The following is an 18490-nucleotide window of genomic DNA, read 5'->3' on the forward strand; positions in this document are numbered from 1 at the left end:
TCACGTGCCTCCGGGTCACGTGAGAGGCGAGCGCTCGCCTCGGCGGAGACGTCGTGCCCTGTGCTCTCGCGAGGCTCGCGGGGTCACGTGACAGCGCGGGCGCGGCGCGGCCTCACGTGACGGGCGCCGCCGGCCGAAGGCTCTCCTTCCTGCCGCGGGTGCCGCAGCGGCCGGGTGTCTGGACCGCGGGACGCTCGCCCTCACGCAGCCCCCGGCCCGCCCGCCCGCCCGCCCGCCGTCCCCCGGTCAAACCGCCCCGACGCGCTCGGCTCCCGCTCCGGCCTCGACAGCCCTCGCGCCCATGGCGGCCTTCGGTGGTGCCCGGCCGCGGCCTCTGCTCCTGCTGCTGCTCGGTGAGGGGCCGGGGTCGGCGGGGCGGGAGCTCCGGGGCGGCGGGGCCGGGGCCGGGGCCGGGGCCGGGGCGGCAGAGGTGGCGCCCGGGGTCTGGCGCGGAGCCCTCGGGCCCTGCTGGAAGCGCCGGGGCGAGCTGTCAGCCGGGGGCCGCTTCCGTGGTCGGGCCCCTGGGCCGGCTTCTGGGTGATGAGTCGGAAAATCAGTGGTTGGTGGATTTCGGGGCAGCCGTGGCTCAGTCTCGGGCCGCGTGGTGCGTGCGCCCTCCCGGGTGGCCTGCGCGGATGCTCGGATGCTCGGACGCCCGGACGCCCCGCGCGGGGGGCGCTCCCCCGAGGCAGGGGCGCGGATTCGCATCGCCGCGCATCCCCGCCCGGCCCCGGCCTCTCGGCTCCGGCGTTTCCCGGTCGCTGGGTGGGTTCGGGTGCCACGGTTTTGTCTTGCCCCTGCCCGTGTAAGGTCAGCTTTTTGAACCGCGTGAGGAGCCACGAGGGACGGGGACCTTAACTCGGGCAGTCAACCCCGAGCTTTGCCCTTCCCCGGCGGCTGTAATGGTTTAGAGGAGCAACGGCTCGAGCAAGTGTCAGGTCGGGACGGCAGCACTGTCCGCACTAGAATTCGCAAAGGATCCTCGTAGGTTAGGTTTTAAGACTCGCCTTCAGAATGAGGAGTAACGGGCCTCATTTCCTGCATCGTGATAGCTGGGAGTAGTGTGCGTGTTGGAAGCTTTTTGATGCCCGTTTCTTTGGGAGGATTTTTTAGGTTTTACAGTCCGATGAAATCCAGCTTTTAGAAAAGATTTTAAATTTGGGTGTAGGGAGCAGCCCCGGGGGCGCAGCGGTTTGGCGCCTGCCTTTGGCCCAGGGCATGATGCTGGAGACCCGGGATGGAGCCTGCTTCTCCCTCTGCCTGTGTGTCTCTGCCTCTCTCTCTGTGTGTGTCTCATGAATAAATAAAATCTTTAAAAAAAATTTTTTTTTGGATGTAGGCCTTTTAAAAATAATGTTTATTTTGATTCTTTATTTTACCAAGAAGCATCTTTCCTAAAAACAAATTTTTTCGAACATGAAAACTATTAATCTTACCTGCATTAATAATTGGCTAACTCTCAAAGCTTAGTTTGTGTTGGACTATTTGGTAGAAAGCATAGGCGAGAGTGAACTGAAATTGGCCAGCCTTTAGGATTAAGTGTCATTGCGTAATGTGACCCTTTAAACCACTGGTGTCGACTAGATGATTTCCTTCCCCTTTCCAAATGAAGAACTGTCACTTAGGATGTTTGGAAAGTTTTATTCTGTTTAGTATTATTCATGATTGCGGGACCTTTGTCAGTTACTTGGATTGGTCCCCAAATTCTTAACTATATTTGAGGTCAAAACATTTGGGGTCCAAGATTTTGAACTTCTGTTGTTAGGCGCTCCCTTTTCTCTGCATCCATGGGACTTGACTGCATGCATATGTGGCTTGAGCTTTTACTGGAGCATCATTTCAGTTGTGCCGTGATAACCTGTACACAGGTCTCCCTCCCTTATCTTACAGCCCATCCTGTGCACATACATAGTAAGTGCTCAGTGTGTACATGTAAATGCCCAGTTTGACAGCAACAATCCCTAATCAGATATGCATACATCAGCTCCTTAAAAGTGTCCACACTGAGCCCTGCTTCTAAAGGTTGTGTTTCCATGTGAGGGATGAACTTTGGTCTTTTTTTGTTGTTCTTCTACCTTTAAATTTTCGTAGATGATTATGTATTACCGTTTAAGATGAAAAATACTGGATTTAAAAGAAGCCAAGACAAACTAGGAAGTATTTTTGAAAAAAAAAATTCTTTGAAGATTTTATTCATTTATTTGAGAGAGAGCATACACGAGCAAGGTGAAGGAGCAGAGGGAGAGGAAGAAGCAGACTCCACACCAAGCAGGGAATCCAATGCAGGACTTGATCCCAGGACCCTGGAATCATGACCTGAGCCAAAGGCAGACTGAGCCACCCAGGAGCCCCCTCTTATAAAAATTTTAATGTAGAAGTTTATCGACTCGTTCCTTTAGATGGCAGTCTCTTCATTTCAAAGTGAGTCTTTCATAATTCGAAGTATGTTTGCTCACTCAGCAAGTGTTAGAAAGCACGGTTCAGATGTGTCATCCAATCCCAGATTGCTCAGCACCACTCACTGGCTTTGTGACCTTGAGCAAGTTAACATTCCTGTCCGTCCCTTCGTCTCCACAGCTGCACAAAGGAATCATAATAGCATTGACCTGTGGAGGTCGTCATGATAATTTAGTTAACTACAAAGTGCTTGGAGCAGGACCTGGCACATAGCAAGTGCTTGTTAAAATACTTGATGTTTTGTGTCAGGTACTGAGGATTCAGTGATGAACTTGGTAGGTGAGGTCTGAACAGCTCTATTTAAAGTAACATGATCAGGGCACCTGGGTGGCTCAGTGGTTGAGCGTCTTCCTTTGGCTCAGGTCGTGATCCAGGGTCTGGGGATCGAGTCCTGCATCAGGCTCCCTATGGGGAGCTTGCTTCTCCCTCTGCCTGTGTCTCTTCCCCACCCTTCCCTCTCTCTCATGAATAAATAAATAAAATCTTAAAAAAAAATATCAGCGAGTATTAAAGCCAGTGCTAGTGCCGTGTACTGAGTGTTCTGCACTGGCTCATTTGATCCTCTAATAGCCCCAGGGCGTCAGCACACTTGTTCCAGTTCATAGGCACCTAAACTGAGGGCAGCGATATCTACTGGCCCGAGGTCACACAACTACTAAGGGATGGAGGGGTCTGTCATAGAACCAGGCATGTTTCTCACAGCTGTACTTGTTCTAGAGAATGGAATTTTTACCAGTGGGAGTACGTTGAAGGAATAAGCCAAAGTTACTCCTTTACGTGATCCCTGGAGAGATGATCAAGGTTGTGCTTGTGTGAAGGACTGCTTGAGATTAGCCGTTGCCAGCAGGTCAGGGAGCCTCGCTTTGAAGAGGGACACCCACTCCTCAAGTCACTGCAACATTTTAATTCAAAAAAGAGGTTTTTTCCTTCTTAGTCAGCTATCATCAGTGTTAGAGAATTTAAAAAAAAAAACAAAAAAAACTTAAGACCATTAGGGGCCACTGGGTGGCTCAGGTGGTTAAGCATCTGCTTTTGGCTCAGGGTCCTGGGATGGAGTCCCGCATCGGGCTCCCTGCTCAGCGTGGAGTCTGCTTCTCCCTTTCCCTCTCTCCCTTCACCTTGCTCATGCGTGCTCTCTCTGTCTTTAAAACGAGTATTTTTTTTAATCTTTTTCTTTTTAATTTTTTATTTTTTTCTTTTCTTTTTAATTTTTTTAAAAAAGACTTCATTCATTCCTGGGAGAGAGAGAGGCAGAGACACAGGCAGAGGGCAGTCCTCATGCAAGGAGCCCGACATGGGACTTGTTCCCGGGACTCAAGGATCACACCCTGGGCTGAAGGCAGGTGCCAAACCACTGAGCCACCTAGACATCCCCAATTTTTTTTAAGTCTTAAAAAAAAAAAAAAATTCTATTAGCATACACACATTTCTTTTATAATATTACGTTCTAATGCTTTTGTAGACCTCTTCCTCTTGACCAGAATTTGGCCTCTGGGGCTGTTTCTTGTTATAACAATAGAAAATTTCTGGGTCTCTCCAGAATAACTGTAGGTTTCTAGTCCTGGTAAAATTTACTTTAAATTTGTTTTTGTAATGCATGAAGGCTCATATCTTCAGCATATTTACTAAGTGAAAGAATTCTGCCTTTGAAAAGTTATTTAATGTGAAATATTTCCTAATGAAGTGTTTTGAGTCAGCAGAAAGTGTTTTAATGATTTAGGGAACTAATTTATAGAAGTGAAGCTTGGTGAAAGCTGATGTGCATGCTCCCATGTGAGGCAGCAGCCGACTGTGTCCATGGCATGTGCAATCACATAGGACTCTGCAGCAGCCGGGCCAGGGCCACAGCCATATGAGGGCATCTCGGGCCTGAGAGAGCCGGTGACTGGAGCTGTACTAGCCCATGTACACATGATCTGGGTCGGTGTCCAGTGTTTCTCTGGCTGCAGTGCCCATGCTTTAACACACGTGCTTCTGCCTGCTGAACATGCTTTGGCCTTGCTGGCATCTCTCTGGACCCCTGGTACACTTAACTTGTCCCTCCCTGAAGGCATGAGGATGATTTGTCTGTTTTTTTTTTTTAAAAAACCTTTAATGAGTCAGAAACAAAGTGTGGAATTTTTTGTAGGTTTTATAATGGAAATTCATTTATCAGAGTTGCCTAAGGTGTAGTCTTGCCTGAATATTTTGGGGTATAGGTTAAAATTTTGCAAAGCAAAACAACTACACAGGTTTCTTACTTGCCCTAGTTTGCTTCCTTCTGGTGCAGCAGCTTCTGTTTATGAACATAGATTTTGGTATCTCTCATACCAGAAGCTTATGGGAAACTATATGAGGTTTCTGGCTACTTTTTGCTTTTTGCTTTATGCTTATAGTAGTTGGCTTTAAAGATTTTATTTTGTGAAAGTTCCAAGGATAAAATGAATTGGACTCGTTGGGAGTCATTTATTTTGCTAGGGACACGGATTTTAGAATGAAAAGTTAATGGAGTGTCTACTGAGCATTTGGCCCGAGTCACATTTGCACTCAGAGTGGTCGGAGCATGACTAAAGGGCGTGCAGGGGACTGGCAACGGCACATGGGGGAGGACACATCACATCTGAACCTTCTAGTACGTGGTGCTGGCTGATGGCTGTTTGGCTGTAGAACTAGTGAAAGCAACTATTTTTGCCCATCGGTAAAAAAAAGATTGTACTAACACATGTGGCTTGGAAGAATTACTTATTGCTTTACCACAGTGGTCAGATTAGATTTGCTAACCTGCTCAGGGCTGTTGGATGTCACGAAGCCAGAGATGGCACTGACCCTGAGAATTTAAGGAGGAAATAGCCACCATTGCTGTCAAACTGGAGGGACCTGTGAGAGCTTCATTCTGTCCCTTCCTTCTGAGATATAGCAATCCTACCTGGACATGTTGACTGATGTCCTAACATCACAAAGCCAAGTCCAGGTTCGATCGAATCACTGTTTTTTGAAAACCTTTCTGAAATTGGGCAAAGAGCTCAGATCCATGCGTGCATGGCTTTTCTTGCCAGGCCAGCAGTCCACAAGAGGTAACAAGAAATCCAACTTTAGAGATACCACCAGTTCTCCCATGGGCTTCTAGAAGGTCAGTATTTAGGTTGAGTTGTGCCTCCAGAACCCTAGCACATCTTCCAGAGGTCCTCTGAGGACTGAGTGTGGAGCAACCTGTGCCTAGGGATGACCTGGAAATTGACATGTGACTTCCCCATCAGTGTCCTGACATCAAGCATTAAAGAGCTGTCGACCAGATTGGCAAACTGTGATCAGTGGGTTTAGAGTTAACATTTCCAGAATTGTATCTAGCAGGAACAGGACAGAGGATCTATCGGAACCCAGCCTTGGTAATCCTTGTATTTCATTCTTTTAAGAAGCAGGTGGTATTTCCTAATAAAACCCATTATTGCCACAGCTAGAGACAACAGAAGCATTCAGTTGTATTTTCAAAAATGTGTTTGGATATTTCTGTCTTTCCTGGAGTTAGCAGGCCTCGTACATGGCGCAGCAGCAGTGTTTGTGGTGAAGGATGCCAACGGGACGGCTTGCATCATGGCTAACTTCTCGGCTGCCTTCTTGGCGAGCTATGAAACCAGGAGCGGTCCTAAGGTAGGAAACACTGGGTCCTTCATACAGTGTGTGGTGTGTGTGTGAAGATTTATTTTATTATTATTTGAAATGTTTGGAAAAGGACCTCACTGTAATGGGGTTCACATATGCATATGCATGTGCCCCACTGGGCTTGTCAGCTGCCTGTGTCCCTGTGTACCCTAAAGCTGCAGTCATGATGTGTAGATCGTTCTGTTATCTACTCTCACTGTCTGGTAGGAGCATTGTCCCAGACTTCTGCACGAGTTTCTTCTGTGGTCACAATGCAGCCCTCCCTGTGCGGGCAGCCTGATGTGTTAGAGCCTCTCCTGGGACCCCGGCCGTCTCTTACTCTGAGGCTCCGGGCACAGCCGTGTGACTGTATCTCTTCTGTCTGCCGTTTGCCCTGACATCTGCAAGCACTGTCCTCCGATGCCTCTCAGCTTTCTTAAAACAACTTGTACTACCACAGGATAAAAAAGGCTGTTTGCATGTAGACTTCTAACACATAAGCTGCATTTGCATTTTTTTCTTTGTTAACTATCTGTGGGCATTTCACTGAGAGATTTTTTTTAAGGTTATTTATTTATTTATTCATAGAGACACAGAGAGAGAGAGAGAGAGGGGCAGAGACACAGGCAGAGGGAGAAGCAGGCACCATGCAGGGAGCCTGACATGGGACTCCATCCAGGGTCTCCAGGATCACGCCCTAGGCTGCAGGCGGTGCTAAACCGCTGCGCCACCAGGGCTGCCCTCACTGAGAGATTCGAATAAATCTCTAAACTGAATGTTTGTAGTTCTTTGTTTAGACTACCATGTTTCCTTCCACACCTCCTCTGACAGCATTAGATCATCTTACCACCACTCAGGGCAGCAGTGGGGTCCGGCATTCAGAGCCCTCAGGACTTTGTGCCAGGTGCTCAGGCTCATCTGCTTGTGTGTGCCACAAGCTCATCTGCTTGTGTGTGCTGGTCTCCAGGTGTATGTGGCTGCACCTGAGGTGGCAGAGGCCTGGGACGGTTGTCCCACAGAAGCCCTCAGGTTACAGAAATAGGTCCAAACACCTTTTGTGGTCATTGCTACTTTACTTTTTCTGTGTTTGGGGTTTTTTTCCATGTCCTCTTGATATATGTTAATTATATTCCACAAATGGGATCACCCACATGCTGCTGTGTACCTTACTCTTTATCACCATAGCTCTGTCACCTTGTGGAGTTCTGTCATTTTTTTTTTTCCTAAAGATTTTTATTTGTTTATTTATGAGAGACAGAGAGAGAGACAGGGACACAGGCAGAGGGAGAAGCAGGCTCCATGCGGGGAGCCCGATGTGGGACTTGAACCTGGGAATCGAGGATCATGCCCTGAGCCAAAGGCAGGTGCTAAACTGCTGAGCCACCCAGGCGTCCTGAGCTCTGTCATTTCTTGGGAGCAGCATTAGGGTACACCGTCTCCGTGTTTTCGTTAGTGGGTTCAGGTCATGTTGGTGCTCTTGAGGTGGTTTTGTAGTGGTCAGTTCAAATGGTTCTTTGGGGCAGCCCGCGTGGCTCAGCGGTTTAGCGCCACCTTCAGCCCAGAGTGTGATCCAGGAGTCCCAGGATCGAGTCCCACGTCAGGCACCCCACATGGAGCCTGCTTCTCCCTCTGCCTGTGTCTCTGCCCCCCTCTCTCTCTCTCTGTCTCTCATGAATAAATAAAATCTTTAAAAATAAAATAATTTTTTTTCAAATGGTTCTCTTTTTTTAAGATTTTATTTACTTATTCATGAGAGACACAGAGAGAGAGAGAGGCACAGACACAGGCAGAGGGAGAAGCAGGCTCCATGCAGGGAGCCCGACGTGGGACTCGATCCCAGGTCTTCAGGATCACACCCTGGGCTGAAGGTGGCGCTAAACCACTGAGCCACGCGGGCTGCCCCTGGTTCTTTGTTTAAAGACTTTTTAAAGTACAGTTGACAAATAGAACTATGTCATTTTCAGGTTATAGCTTTGTGATTTGACAAGATTACACGTTATGCTGTGCTCACTATACATGTAGCTACCATCTGTCCCATAAAAGGCATGTTCCTTAAAGATTTTTATAGCAAACAACTAGTAATGGCTTTTCAAATATACACATTTCACTTGAAGCCTGATAAGAATTGTTTACCGAGATAACTTTAGTTTTAATTATGTTATAAATTAAAATTATGTTAATGAAGAATGTTTAATGATTTGAGTAACTGTCAGTTTTGCCTTTAACACTTTTTCAGTCTGTATCAACATGTACTGATTTTCCTTGTATTTTTATACAATTGTACGTTAAAAAATTAATATACTAATGGTGGGTTCTGAGAAGGAGCTGAGGTCTGACTTCCTGAAGGTCTTTTTTTGGCACATCTTTCTTTCTTTCTTTCTTTTTTTTTTTTGGCACATCTGAATCCCTTTCGTGACCTGCATCCTGACTGGGTCTGTTGTCCTTTGTTCTAGAATGTAACCTTCGACCTGCCGTCTGATGCAGTGGTATTAAATAGCAGCTCTTGTGGTAAAGAGAACACTTCTGACCCCAGTCTCATGATCGCTTTTGGAAAAGGACATGGGCTGACCCTCAATTTCACAAGAAATGCAACACGTTACAGTGTTCAGCTGATGAGTTTTATTTATAACTTGTCTGACACACAGATTTTCCCCAATGCAAGCTCCAAGGGTAAGAACCAAAAATGACTAGTTATAAAATTAAGAAAATTCAGTTGGAGAGTGTCTAAAATTTTTACCTAAGTTAAAAATTGATTTTTTTTTTTAATACAGAAACCAAGACTGTGGAATCTGCAACTGACATCAGGGCAGACATAAATAAAAAATACAGATGTGTGAGCAACACCCAGATCCACATGCACAATGTCACTGTCACGTTCCATGATGTCACGATCCAGGCGTACCTTGCCAACAGTAATTTCAGCAAGGAAGGTAGGACACTGCCTTTGACCCAGGTGCCCAGGCCCAAGGAAGATGTGGAGAAGCTGAACTGGCAGCTCTCATTTAGAACTTTCTCTTTAAAGAAAGTGATCTCTCTAGGTGAGGTTGGACAGATACTGATTTAAAAGGGATAGAAGGGCAAAGCATTTTAATTCCTTTTTGGGAAGCCAATGAGGTCAGGGTGGTAGGCTCTCTTCCAGTTCAAACCAAGTGTCTTCTCCCCAAGACCTATATTTATCTCTTTCGAGCTTGGCAAGCCCAGGGGAAGATGGTGGCAGGACCTTGAGTGTCTTTTGGGGGCTCATGATCCACCAGGGAGGCACCTGCCAGCCCAGCTCCATTGGTGGGTTCTGGGATCCAACAAGAGGGCTCCAGGCTCCTCCTCGCTCTGTGGCCTTGGGTAAGGTGGTCAGCCTCTTGTTACCTTGGAAAGTAAGGATGATAGCCTGTGTTAGCAGGTCCTTGCAATTAAAAAAGAAATTTATGCAAAGTGCTTATGTCAGAGCCTGGCTCAGTAAGTAGCAAAGAATGTTGTCATTCAGCTAGGACTTTCTCAGCCTGCCAGTGAGCTCACAGATCACCGTCCTTTTCCTGAAGGGTGAAGGGGATGATCACCTCAAGGAAGTTGTCCCTTCTTGGTGTTTAGCCGTGCTCTTGTGAGCTTTAGTTTGCCATATCCCCGGTGGTGTGTCTGGAACACTCAGAGGTGCCTGCTGGCGTGTGACTGATTTGCACCAAGTCACTGGTGCTCAGGGGCACGATGGACCAGTTAGCATTTTGTGTGGTTGGGTACAGGCGTCCTGAGAGGCATGTGGCTCTTAGTAGGGCCAGAAGCTGGCCTGCAGGTGCCATCTAGTCCGCCTCCGCTGTTTGTAAGGCCAGTAAGCTAAAAATGGATGTTATGCTTTATCAATTTAAGGTTAAGAAAAGTCAAAAGAACATTTCACAGCACATGAAAATTACATGAAAGTCAAGTTTCAGTGCCCATAATGGAGTTTCTTTAGCAGACATTCATTCATACATCTGTTTCTGTGGCTGCTGTCACACTCCCGTAGCAGAGCCGAGATGGCACAGGCCCTGCACAGCCACAAGGTCTAAAATGTTTGCCGTCTGTAACTGGGAAAGACACGTCCAGCAGCAAGTGTACGGGGTGTAAGGGTAGGTCTGTGTGAGCTGGAGCAGCTCTCGAGGAGACTGGCTGGACTTGGCCTTTCTACGCCACCCTTTTCTGGGGAGCTGTGTGTGTGCATGTCAGTCAGCAGGCCTGAGTGTGCACATTGACACTTGCCTGCTCAGGCAAGGAGTGACTGGGAGTGGTCAGAGTCACACTAAATGCAGCAGGAGCTGATGCTCACAGTTGCAGGTATCTGGGTAGCTAGGTTTCATCCCCAATAGTCTCCGTCCAGCCTGGAGCAGAAGGGAAAAGCAAAAACTGCTAAGGACCTTGGGAAATGAGCGTCCTGGTTTGCTAGCTCAGCACAGTGACCTCTGCACCTGGGCCTCAGGGTGGTCATGGAGTATATAGCTCCTCACCTTTATGACTTGTTGTCTTCTGCTTGGAAAGCTGCTGAACCCAGACATAGATGACCTGGTCTTCCCTGTCTGGGTTTCCCCAGGTGGTGTGGTGCCCGGCTGGTGGAGTTACTGAAGGTGCTGGAGCCTGACATAGGGCTCCAGCTTCTGGTCTAAAATTCCATGTGACAATGGAGAGGCTAATTTCTTTGAAAGCTAATTATTTTGGTATTTAAATAGATTTTATCTTTCAGAGCAGTTTTAGGTTCACAGTTAAACACGACACAGAAAAAAAAAAAAAAAAAAAAAAAAAACACGGCACAGGATTCCCCCATAGTCCTGTCCCCACATGCACATAGCCCTTCACTGTTAGCATCCCGCGCATTACTCCCAGTGGGGGACATATGTGTGTGATTCAAGTAGAAAAGATACCTCCGTAAGGTTGGTCCCTCCCTATACCTGTGTCCCAGCCGCTGGCCCCCCTTATCAGAGGACTGTTCACATCCTATGAGGGTTAACTGAGGGTGGATTATTTTGAGTGTGTCGTGGGCAGCTACTTGCTCTGTTCTGTGAGTTGTTGACCAGAACCTTGGTCCCTAAGCTCAGCCTCACTCTCCACCTCCCCTTGTGTCCCATGGTTGTTCCTGTCATCAAAGCTTGCTTTCATTTTATGTTAAATCTGCTTCTACTGATATGTCTGTGGTTTGGAAAGGAAACTTGCTTTTTAAAGACACAAGAGCGCTCTCTTAGTGAATCTGCTGGGAAGAGGAGGTTAAGTGGCAATGCAGAATTGCACAGAATGTCCTATACAAATTGGCATGCCCGTGTGACAGGCTGGAAGGCTTGGTGAGATCATGGTACACCTGCATACTCTTCGCTGGGCAGGAAGGAGTCCCCATAGGGCTTTTGGGATCCTGTCACTATTGGGTCACTTCCTCCAAAGTCACCCCTGATCAGCCTTTACCTGGAGTGCTAAGAAATGAAATCGGCAAACAACAAATCTGTACCCTGAGCTCCAGGGGCTCCCCTTCCCCCTGCACACCCATTCCCCCGCCACACACTCACACCCACACCTGTGATGTCTTCTGTATTTTCTGGGATGTGGTCCTCTGGTGGCCTGGGTCCATGTTCAGTGATAGGGGAGTTTTCCAAGCAGCTGTGTGGGCGGGGAGGAGCTCCAGAATGGGCGTCTGCTGTATGGGCAAGGGCCGCACTGTTCCCAGAAAGTACTACAGCGATCCTTGAACAACACAGGTGTGAGCTGTGTGGGTCTGTTTACATGTGGATGTGTTTCAGTAAATGCAGTACAGTACCATAAATATATTTTTTTCTCTATCTTCTTTTTAAGAATACACTATATAATATCCATAATATACAAGATGCCTGTTAGTGGGCTGTTATTGGTAAGGCTTCTGGTCAACAATAGGTTTTTAATGTAAGTTTTGAGAGGAGTCTGAAGTTAACATGGATTTTTGACTGGCAGGGGTCAGCTCCTGAACCTGTGTTATTGAGGGGTCAGCTGTAGTTGATGACACGACCTGAACCGTGTTGAAGCTCAGCTGTTAGTATATTCCATTGGTACCTCCCTGTGAACCTGGGGTGTGATTTCTGGAGAGCCCCCTGGCTAGCAAGCACCTGGCTAGCCAGCCTCTCTGCCTTAGGGATGACTCCCAGGGTGACGCAGAGCATGAGCTGCTACTAAAGTGCCTCTCTCTTGGGGGACTTTCTGACTGTAGCACACGTTTACCTGAAGGTCGGCTGCTGGCACACCATTTGGGGCCTTCAGGGCACAGAAGCTTTTGAAAATCACATGAGGAATCATGGATGGATGCGCTGAGCCTGCGTTTTCCTGGGGTGCCTGGTCTTCCCAGAGGCAGCCTCACATGCATGGATGGCACTTAGCACATGTATGCATTTTACTGATGATTTCTTTGTGGGCTGAGCACTCTGCAAGTAGGACTGTCATTTCTGCCTTGGGGACAGGGTGCTTAGTGTGCAGACTATGCATTTGCAGTTCAGCGGGGGGAGGGTGCTTGGTCTGTGCAGATTTCCACAGTTCTGACCGTACATTGTGCTCTAAGGCTGACGCTTTGCAGCCTGTTATATGAAAACTGTAGATTGTGTGTAGTTGCTGGTCAGATTTGTGTAGGTTACTCTCCCCCCTCACCCATGCGTGCTGTGTGCCCATCTAGATCAGCATTTTGAGGTCACCTGTTCTCGTTGTTTTGCGCGTTGAACTGTGTCCTGTAACAGTTTGTGAAGTAATGATCAGGCTATTCTAAATGGCAGCTGTAACATTAGCCTGCAGCTTTAGCTCCAGGGGAAGGGTGAGCCATGTGGTCACTGGAAGCCCAAGGTTACACCCACGCTATCATGCTTTTTTCCATCTTTATCTTCTGTCTAGAAAGGCATTTGACTGTAGAGGATAGCATTATGTGAAGGCAGGCTGTGTGAGTGAACATTACAGAAAGTGTGTGGAATTACTTCTACGTAGGGTGAACTTTTCTTTTTCTCCCCACCTTGACCCCCTACCCAGGTAGATGGGATATGGAGGAGGAAGTGACAAAGCTTCCTTTGAGCTTGGAGCAGGAACTAATCCGGCAGTTATATAGCAGCTTCCTGGCAGGCACTGTGGCCCAGGGTGTGGTGGGCCTGCTCCCATGGCTCAGCCCAGCAGAAATGGGGACAGGGTGGGAATTTGATGGAAATTGTATAAATGCTGTTCTAACTTACTGATTACCCACAGAAACAGGGTGGTAAAACAACTTAGTTTGGGGATGGTGGTTCCTGGAAGTGCTGTGGTGGATCTGGGTGTTTTCGAATGTCAAGGAATCTTCCTAGAAGGCAGCTATCTGTCCTGTATCTTGACCTGTAGAGAACATTCATTTTTTTGCTTTTAGTTCGGTCTGCCTTGATTTTTAAATGTAAGTTTTTGTTGGAAACAATTCATACTGGAATAAATTCTGAGAGCCTGCATCCCATTTAACCTCCTGAGCATATATCCTCTGGGGCCACCATCTGGCCTCCTTCCCCGGGGTCTTCACTCACACGTACTGGACCTTCTTCCCACATGAGGGTGCCTGCCTGTAGGTGCCTTCACCCCATCTTGCTTCACATAACCCACAGCAGCTTGCTCACTCATGCACCTGGACTCAGCTCTGGTCTTGTCTCGCAGGGACCCACCTGATGCTCCTACCTTTAAAGGCCTCCTGGGCTACTCTCCCATAGGTACCATGCTGACGGCACTAGCTTTGTCATAGTGTGTGTGTCTGGGGCTGGCTGTCCCTCCTGAGCCTGTGAGACCTCCAGCACCAGACCCAGTATACAGCCACACAGAGAACTGGTTTGAATTGTTGCCGTTTGCAGTGGTGTGTGGCTGCCTGTCCAAGCAGCAGGTGACAGTTAAAGTTTTTTTTTACTTCCAAGTACGAAGGAAGGTTTGTCATGCAGACAGAAGGGGATGGATCTGTGAAGGCAGGGTTGCAGAAATGCTGAGCTGGAAGAGCATCCAGTCAGAGCTGTGGTGCAGGGGCAGGAGTGGAGACCACCTGTGGGACAGCGGTGCCTACCTGTCTTGTACTTCCAGAGTGGGGTAGCCACCTGTCATCCAACCATGCAGACTGAGAAGTCACATTCTGCACGTGGGGCTAGCTGAGTCTGCGGGGGTTGTCATAGCTCCTGGTGGTTTGAGGACTCACTTTGTCTCTCTCCCCACTTGTCCATCCAGAGACGCGTTGTGAGCAAGATGGGCCTTTCCCAACAACAGCGCCGCCACCACCTCCCCACCCTTCACCATCCCCAGCGCCCGAGAGCCCCTCTGTGCACAAGTACAACGTGAGTGGTGCCAACGGGACCTGCCTGCTGGCCAGCATGGGGCTGCAGCTGAATGTCACCTACAAGAAGAAGGACAACACGGTAGGCTCCGCCTCCAGGGACCCTTCCTTCTGTGGTAGGGGTGTTGGCCCACAAGCGCGGTAGTGGTGGTGGTGGTGCTGTTCCATGATGAGCCCCTGGCATACAGCTATACCCATCTGTCTGCACACCAGGGCGGCTTTTCTCCGAGACAGAATCAAGGAGCTGCAGGGTGGTCTGAAAAGCCAGAACTCTAAAGGGCGAGTTTACTGACCCGCCCCTCCCCCCCCCGAAGAACATTACACTTTGCTTTAAACATACACCATTCCAACATTTTATGCTTTTCCTTTGAAGTACTGCCACCTACCAGGGACCACGCACGTCTCAGGGCTGTGCGGGGAACTTGAGTGTGATGGGTGTGCAGTGTGTGTGGACCTTCCCTTCTGCTTCTGGTTAAAATGATTGTGGCCTTGAAGTTCCTGTTTTAAGATTACTTTTTCTCCAGACTATAGACGACCTGGGGTGTGACAGGGCATGATAACTTGTTTTCTTTCCCTACTTAGACTGTGGTGAAAGTGGTCAGCATCAACCCGAATAAGACCACCGCCGGAGGGAGCTGTGGCGCCCAGCTGGTGACCCTGGAGCTCCGCAGCGAGAGTGTCACTCTCCTGGCCTTCCAGTTTGGGATGGTGAGAGGCTCCATGTTTGTACTCCGGGGGCTTCAGTGTGGGAGCTGCTGGCATCTCAGCCTGCCACTCACTGTGGCTCTTCCTCCTGTTTGTTCACACATGTCTGCTGCACAGCGGTGGTGGAGCTGAGGGCACTGTGTGCCGGCCGCAGTCAAAATCAGATTGAGGTGCCAAGACCTACAGCTCTGCCTTCTGAGGAGGGGGGGTCTGCTTTCTGTGTCTTCCTTGTTTGCTGGTGTTTTAAACCCTCAGCCCTCCCATCCTCTTTCCCTGAAGGAATGCCTCGGCTGGTTCCTTTATGCACCAGATGTGGGGGAACGCCTGGGGCCGGTGCAGCTGTGCTCAGCTCAGCCTCCCGCCTCATGCACTGTCGGCAGCGGCTCTGGGTCCTTCCTGAGGGGCAGCGTCTCTGGGGCCTGGGTCTTCTCTTCCTTACACCTGTCTGGGACGAATCCTCTGTGATGTTAGTAAAGTCCTCTGGGAAGAAAAAGTGCCATCTGTGAGCGTTTATAGTATGCACTGCAAATGAGCTGGTTAACAGTTGGGTTTCTTCTAATAAAGTTCTATTCCTGAAATTCAGCAAACATTAGGAAAGAGTTTGCTTTCTTGGAACATGGCTCCTTCCCATCCCTATTTTAGCAGAGTCTGATTCTGTAAGAAAAAGTCTGCAAGGAATTAAAAATTAGGTTTTGAGATTTATGCAATGCCTTTTACACACCGCATGCTCTACAGCTTCATGCTAAAGCTAGAAATACAGGAGTCAGACTTATTGCCAGATGACCCTTCAGGTTTGACAGTAAACATGTGAATCTGGCAAGCGGCTAAGAATTCTCTCCTTCTCTTTAAGAATGCGAGTACTAGCCGGTTTTTCCTGCAAGGAATCCAGTTGAATATGACTCTTCCTGATGCCAGAGGTAAGACCGCCACCACTCCCCTGCCCATCCAGGTGCCCCAGAGCACTCACTGTCATGTGCCTTTGCAGACCCCACCTTTAAGGCTGGCAACAACTCTCTGAGGGCACTTCAGGCCACCATTGGGAATTCGTACAAGTGTAACGCCGGGGAGCATGTGCAAGTCACAGAAGCCTTTTCTGTCAACATCATCAAAGTGTGGGTCCAGGCTTTCCAGGTGCAAGGTGACAAGTTTGGGTCTGGTGAGTAGCACCCAGGGCAGCATTTCAGACTCTCCGCAGGGTCAGCAGGCTGTGATTCTGTCTGGATATATAATCATTTAGAGCAAATTCCCCTTCCTGCATCCTCTGGCCTGCGGAAGGCCCAGTATCTTACAGATGTGAACCGTGGCGGCGTTTGAACAAAGGTCCTATTAAGCACTGGCCTGCATCTTCCCCTGTGAAAGCATGGTCTAGGAATGCTGCTGTTTGCTGTATTGTGTCCAAGCAGTAGTTGATTAGAATCAGAGCCCGTCCTGTTCTGTCCTCGTGGCTGGATTGTGGGAAGGGATGAGGAGGAGGGGGAGGCCCGTTCGGGGGTAGTTGGTGTGAGCATGGTACGCTCCCTCTGTTTCTGCAGTGGAGGAGTGCCAGCTGGATGAGAACAGCATGCTGATCCCCATCGCCGTGGGTGGTGCCCTGGCAGGGCTGGTCCTTATCGTCCTCATCGCCTACCTCATTGGCAGGAAGAGGAGCCATGCCGGCTACCAGACGATCTAGCACAGCCGGGAGAGGCACAGACCAGCAGCTGCTGCGGGGCCTCTGCTCATTTTCCTGAGTTTAGATTGGTGTTGAGGGAGGCACACTTTCTTGCAAACTGATTTCAAATCTGCTTTATCCAATGTGAAGTTCACCCTGCAGCATTTACTATGCACAAGAGTAACTTTGAAATGACGGTGTTAATTTTGCTAACTGGGTTAAGTATTTTGCTAATGGTTAAATGTTAATATTTACCAAAGTAGAACTTTAAGGTGGGAGGGTAAGAATGCTTATCTAAAAGGGCACTGGCTCCACTATCATTTGGCTTTTAAGCCAAATTTAAGATTCTGGTGTTTGGCCTCTTCATTCTTGATTGAACTTTGTAGCCTCGCCGTGGGAGGTACCTGGTCTTGACCTGAGGACTGAGGAGAGCTGGCTAAGTGTTAGACTGGTATGCATAAGAAATTAATAGAGAAAGATCTGAAAACAGAAGTACTCCAAAAGATGAAAATCCGGAACACTTAAATTAAGCTTTAGAAGCCAAGACTGGCCCGGCCTCCCTCCCCCCCCGGGCGCACAGCTCAGTACTACAGCATCAGGGCCTGCCTGTGGTCTTTCCATGCTCTGCCACTCGAGAGCTGGCACTTTTTTTAAATAGACAAATGGGTGTTATTTTTATTTACCTTTTTGTAAAGTGATTTTCAGTCTTCTGTTTGAGGTTCGGGGTGATCCTGTCCTGCACTTGTGTAAATACTGGGTATCACGCTCTGATCTACCCGCTTGCCGCTCGGGTGGCTGTGCACTGAGGACCCTTCATGTCACGCATTGCTGTAACAATGCTAATAAAACATCTCTTTCTTTCTTTGCCTAGACCTCGTCCTTCTGTCTGCTCTCATAAGAGGTGGAGAGCAGGGGAGACAGGGGTCTGCTGGGTAACTTGGAGGAGGAGGGTGGTGTGGACTCCTGCAGGGCTTGGTTTGGAGCCCTGTGGCCCCACCACTTTGAAGAGGGGCCGCCTTAATCTCCAGGATGTGGCTGCAGGAGGCCCCGCCAACTGTGCTTAGAGCTTTCAGAACGGGAGCTGAAGCCTAAGATTTATTTTAATCTCCTTTTTAAGCAAAGACCTGTGCCTTCCTAGGATTTATGGACCTTGCTGAGTGAGGCTGAAGCTGGCCTTCCTGCCAGGCAGCCCTGGGACTGGAGCCCCAAGCATCGCCTGCATCCCTGTACCCAGGGCCTACCCCAGCATGGCTTCCCTGGGAGTGGGGCCCAGGGCTACAAGGTTAGTGTTGTGTCAGGCCTTGCTGGGCAACCATGCCAGCCAGCCTCACACTGGACTGCCCCATGATGGGCAGCCCCAGGGATTCCCAGACCTTGGTGGCCTACCCGAGTAGCCACTTCCCACAAGAGCGTCTACATATGCCCATTTGGTCCTAGTTCGGCATCCTCTGTAACACAGGGGTAGTGCAGCACCTCTGCCACGGCTGGGCTTGGACCGAGGACAAGCAGGCCCTTGCCATCTGTTCAGCCACCGTCACCCAGTGCCTCAAGTGTGCTTCCCTTTAGGGGTGAAGCCACAGCCGCAGGGGTGCTGAGAGGTACCCCCAGGGCAGATGGGTGGGAAGGGGAGCTGACAGGTCACACATCTTCCATGCAAGGCTTTCTTTGCAGCCAGAGGTGAGGTTGGGGTCAGGGAGGAGGAGTCTTGCCTGGTGTTCCTCCAGGGACCCAGGGGGACGGGAGGTACAGTTAGCACTCGCCGGCCCAAGGCAGCC

The 18490-nt window shown here is 49.1% G+C and overlaps 1 protein-coding gene across 3 annotated transcripts; it reads left to right on the top strand.

The window, feature by feature from the left end:
* The first annotated feature begins 101 nt into the window (after positions 1-101).
* LAMP1 (lysosomal associated membrane protein 1) lies at positions 102-17585 on the top strand. Of its 3 annotated transcripts, none has more exons than XM_038570113.1 (9): positions 102-353; positions 5963-6084; positions 8529-8745; positions 8847-9005; positions 14254-14441; positions 14942-15067; positions 15915-15981; positions 16050-16220; positions 16597-17585. In XM_038570113.1, exons 1-9 carry the CDS (start codon positions 302-304, stop codon positions 16734-16736), a joined length of 1242 nt encoding a protein of 413 aa, XP_038426041.1. In that variant the 5' UTR covers positions 102-301; the 3' UTR covers positions 16737-17585. The 3 variants fall into 3 exon arrangements, with proteins under 3 accessions (XP_038426041.1, XP_038426042.1, XP_038426043.1); XM_038570114.1 differs by having other exon boundaries at positions 287-353; positions 5966-6084; XM_038570115.1 differs by lacking the exon at positions 102-353 and adding an exon at positions 699-810.
* Positions 17586-18490: the final 905 nt, after the last annotated feature.

The sequence above is a fragment of the Canis lupus genome, chromosome 22, assembly GCF_011100685.1.
Source record: "Canis lupus familiaris isolate Mischka breed German Shepherd chromosome 22, alternate assembly UU_Cfam_GSD_1.0, whole genome shotgun sequence".
Lineage (NCBI taxonomy): Eukaryota > Metazoa > Chordata > Mammalia > Carnivora > Canidae > Canis > Canis lupus.

Coding starts and splice junctions, on each gene's coding strand:
- LAMP1 (XM_038570113.1), top strand. CDS start 302: ATGGCGGCCTTCGGTGGTGCCCGGCCGCGGCCTCTGCTCCTGCTGCTG. Junction 8,746..8,846: donor CCCCAATGCAAGCTCCAAGG/GTAAGAACCAAA, acceptor TTTTTAATACAG/AAACCAAGACTGTGGAATCT. Junction 15,068..15,914: donor TGGCCTTCCAGTTTGGGATG/GTGAGAGGCTCC, acceptor CTTCTCTTTAAG/AATGCGAGTACTAGCCGGTT.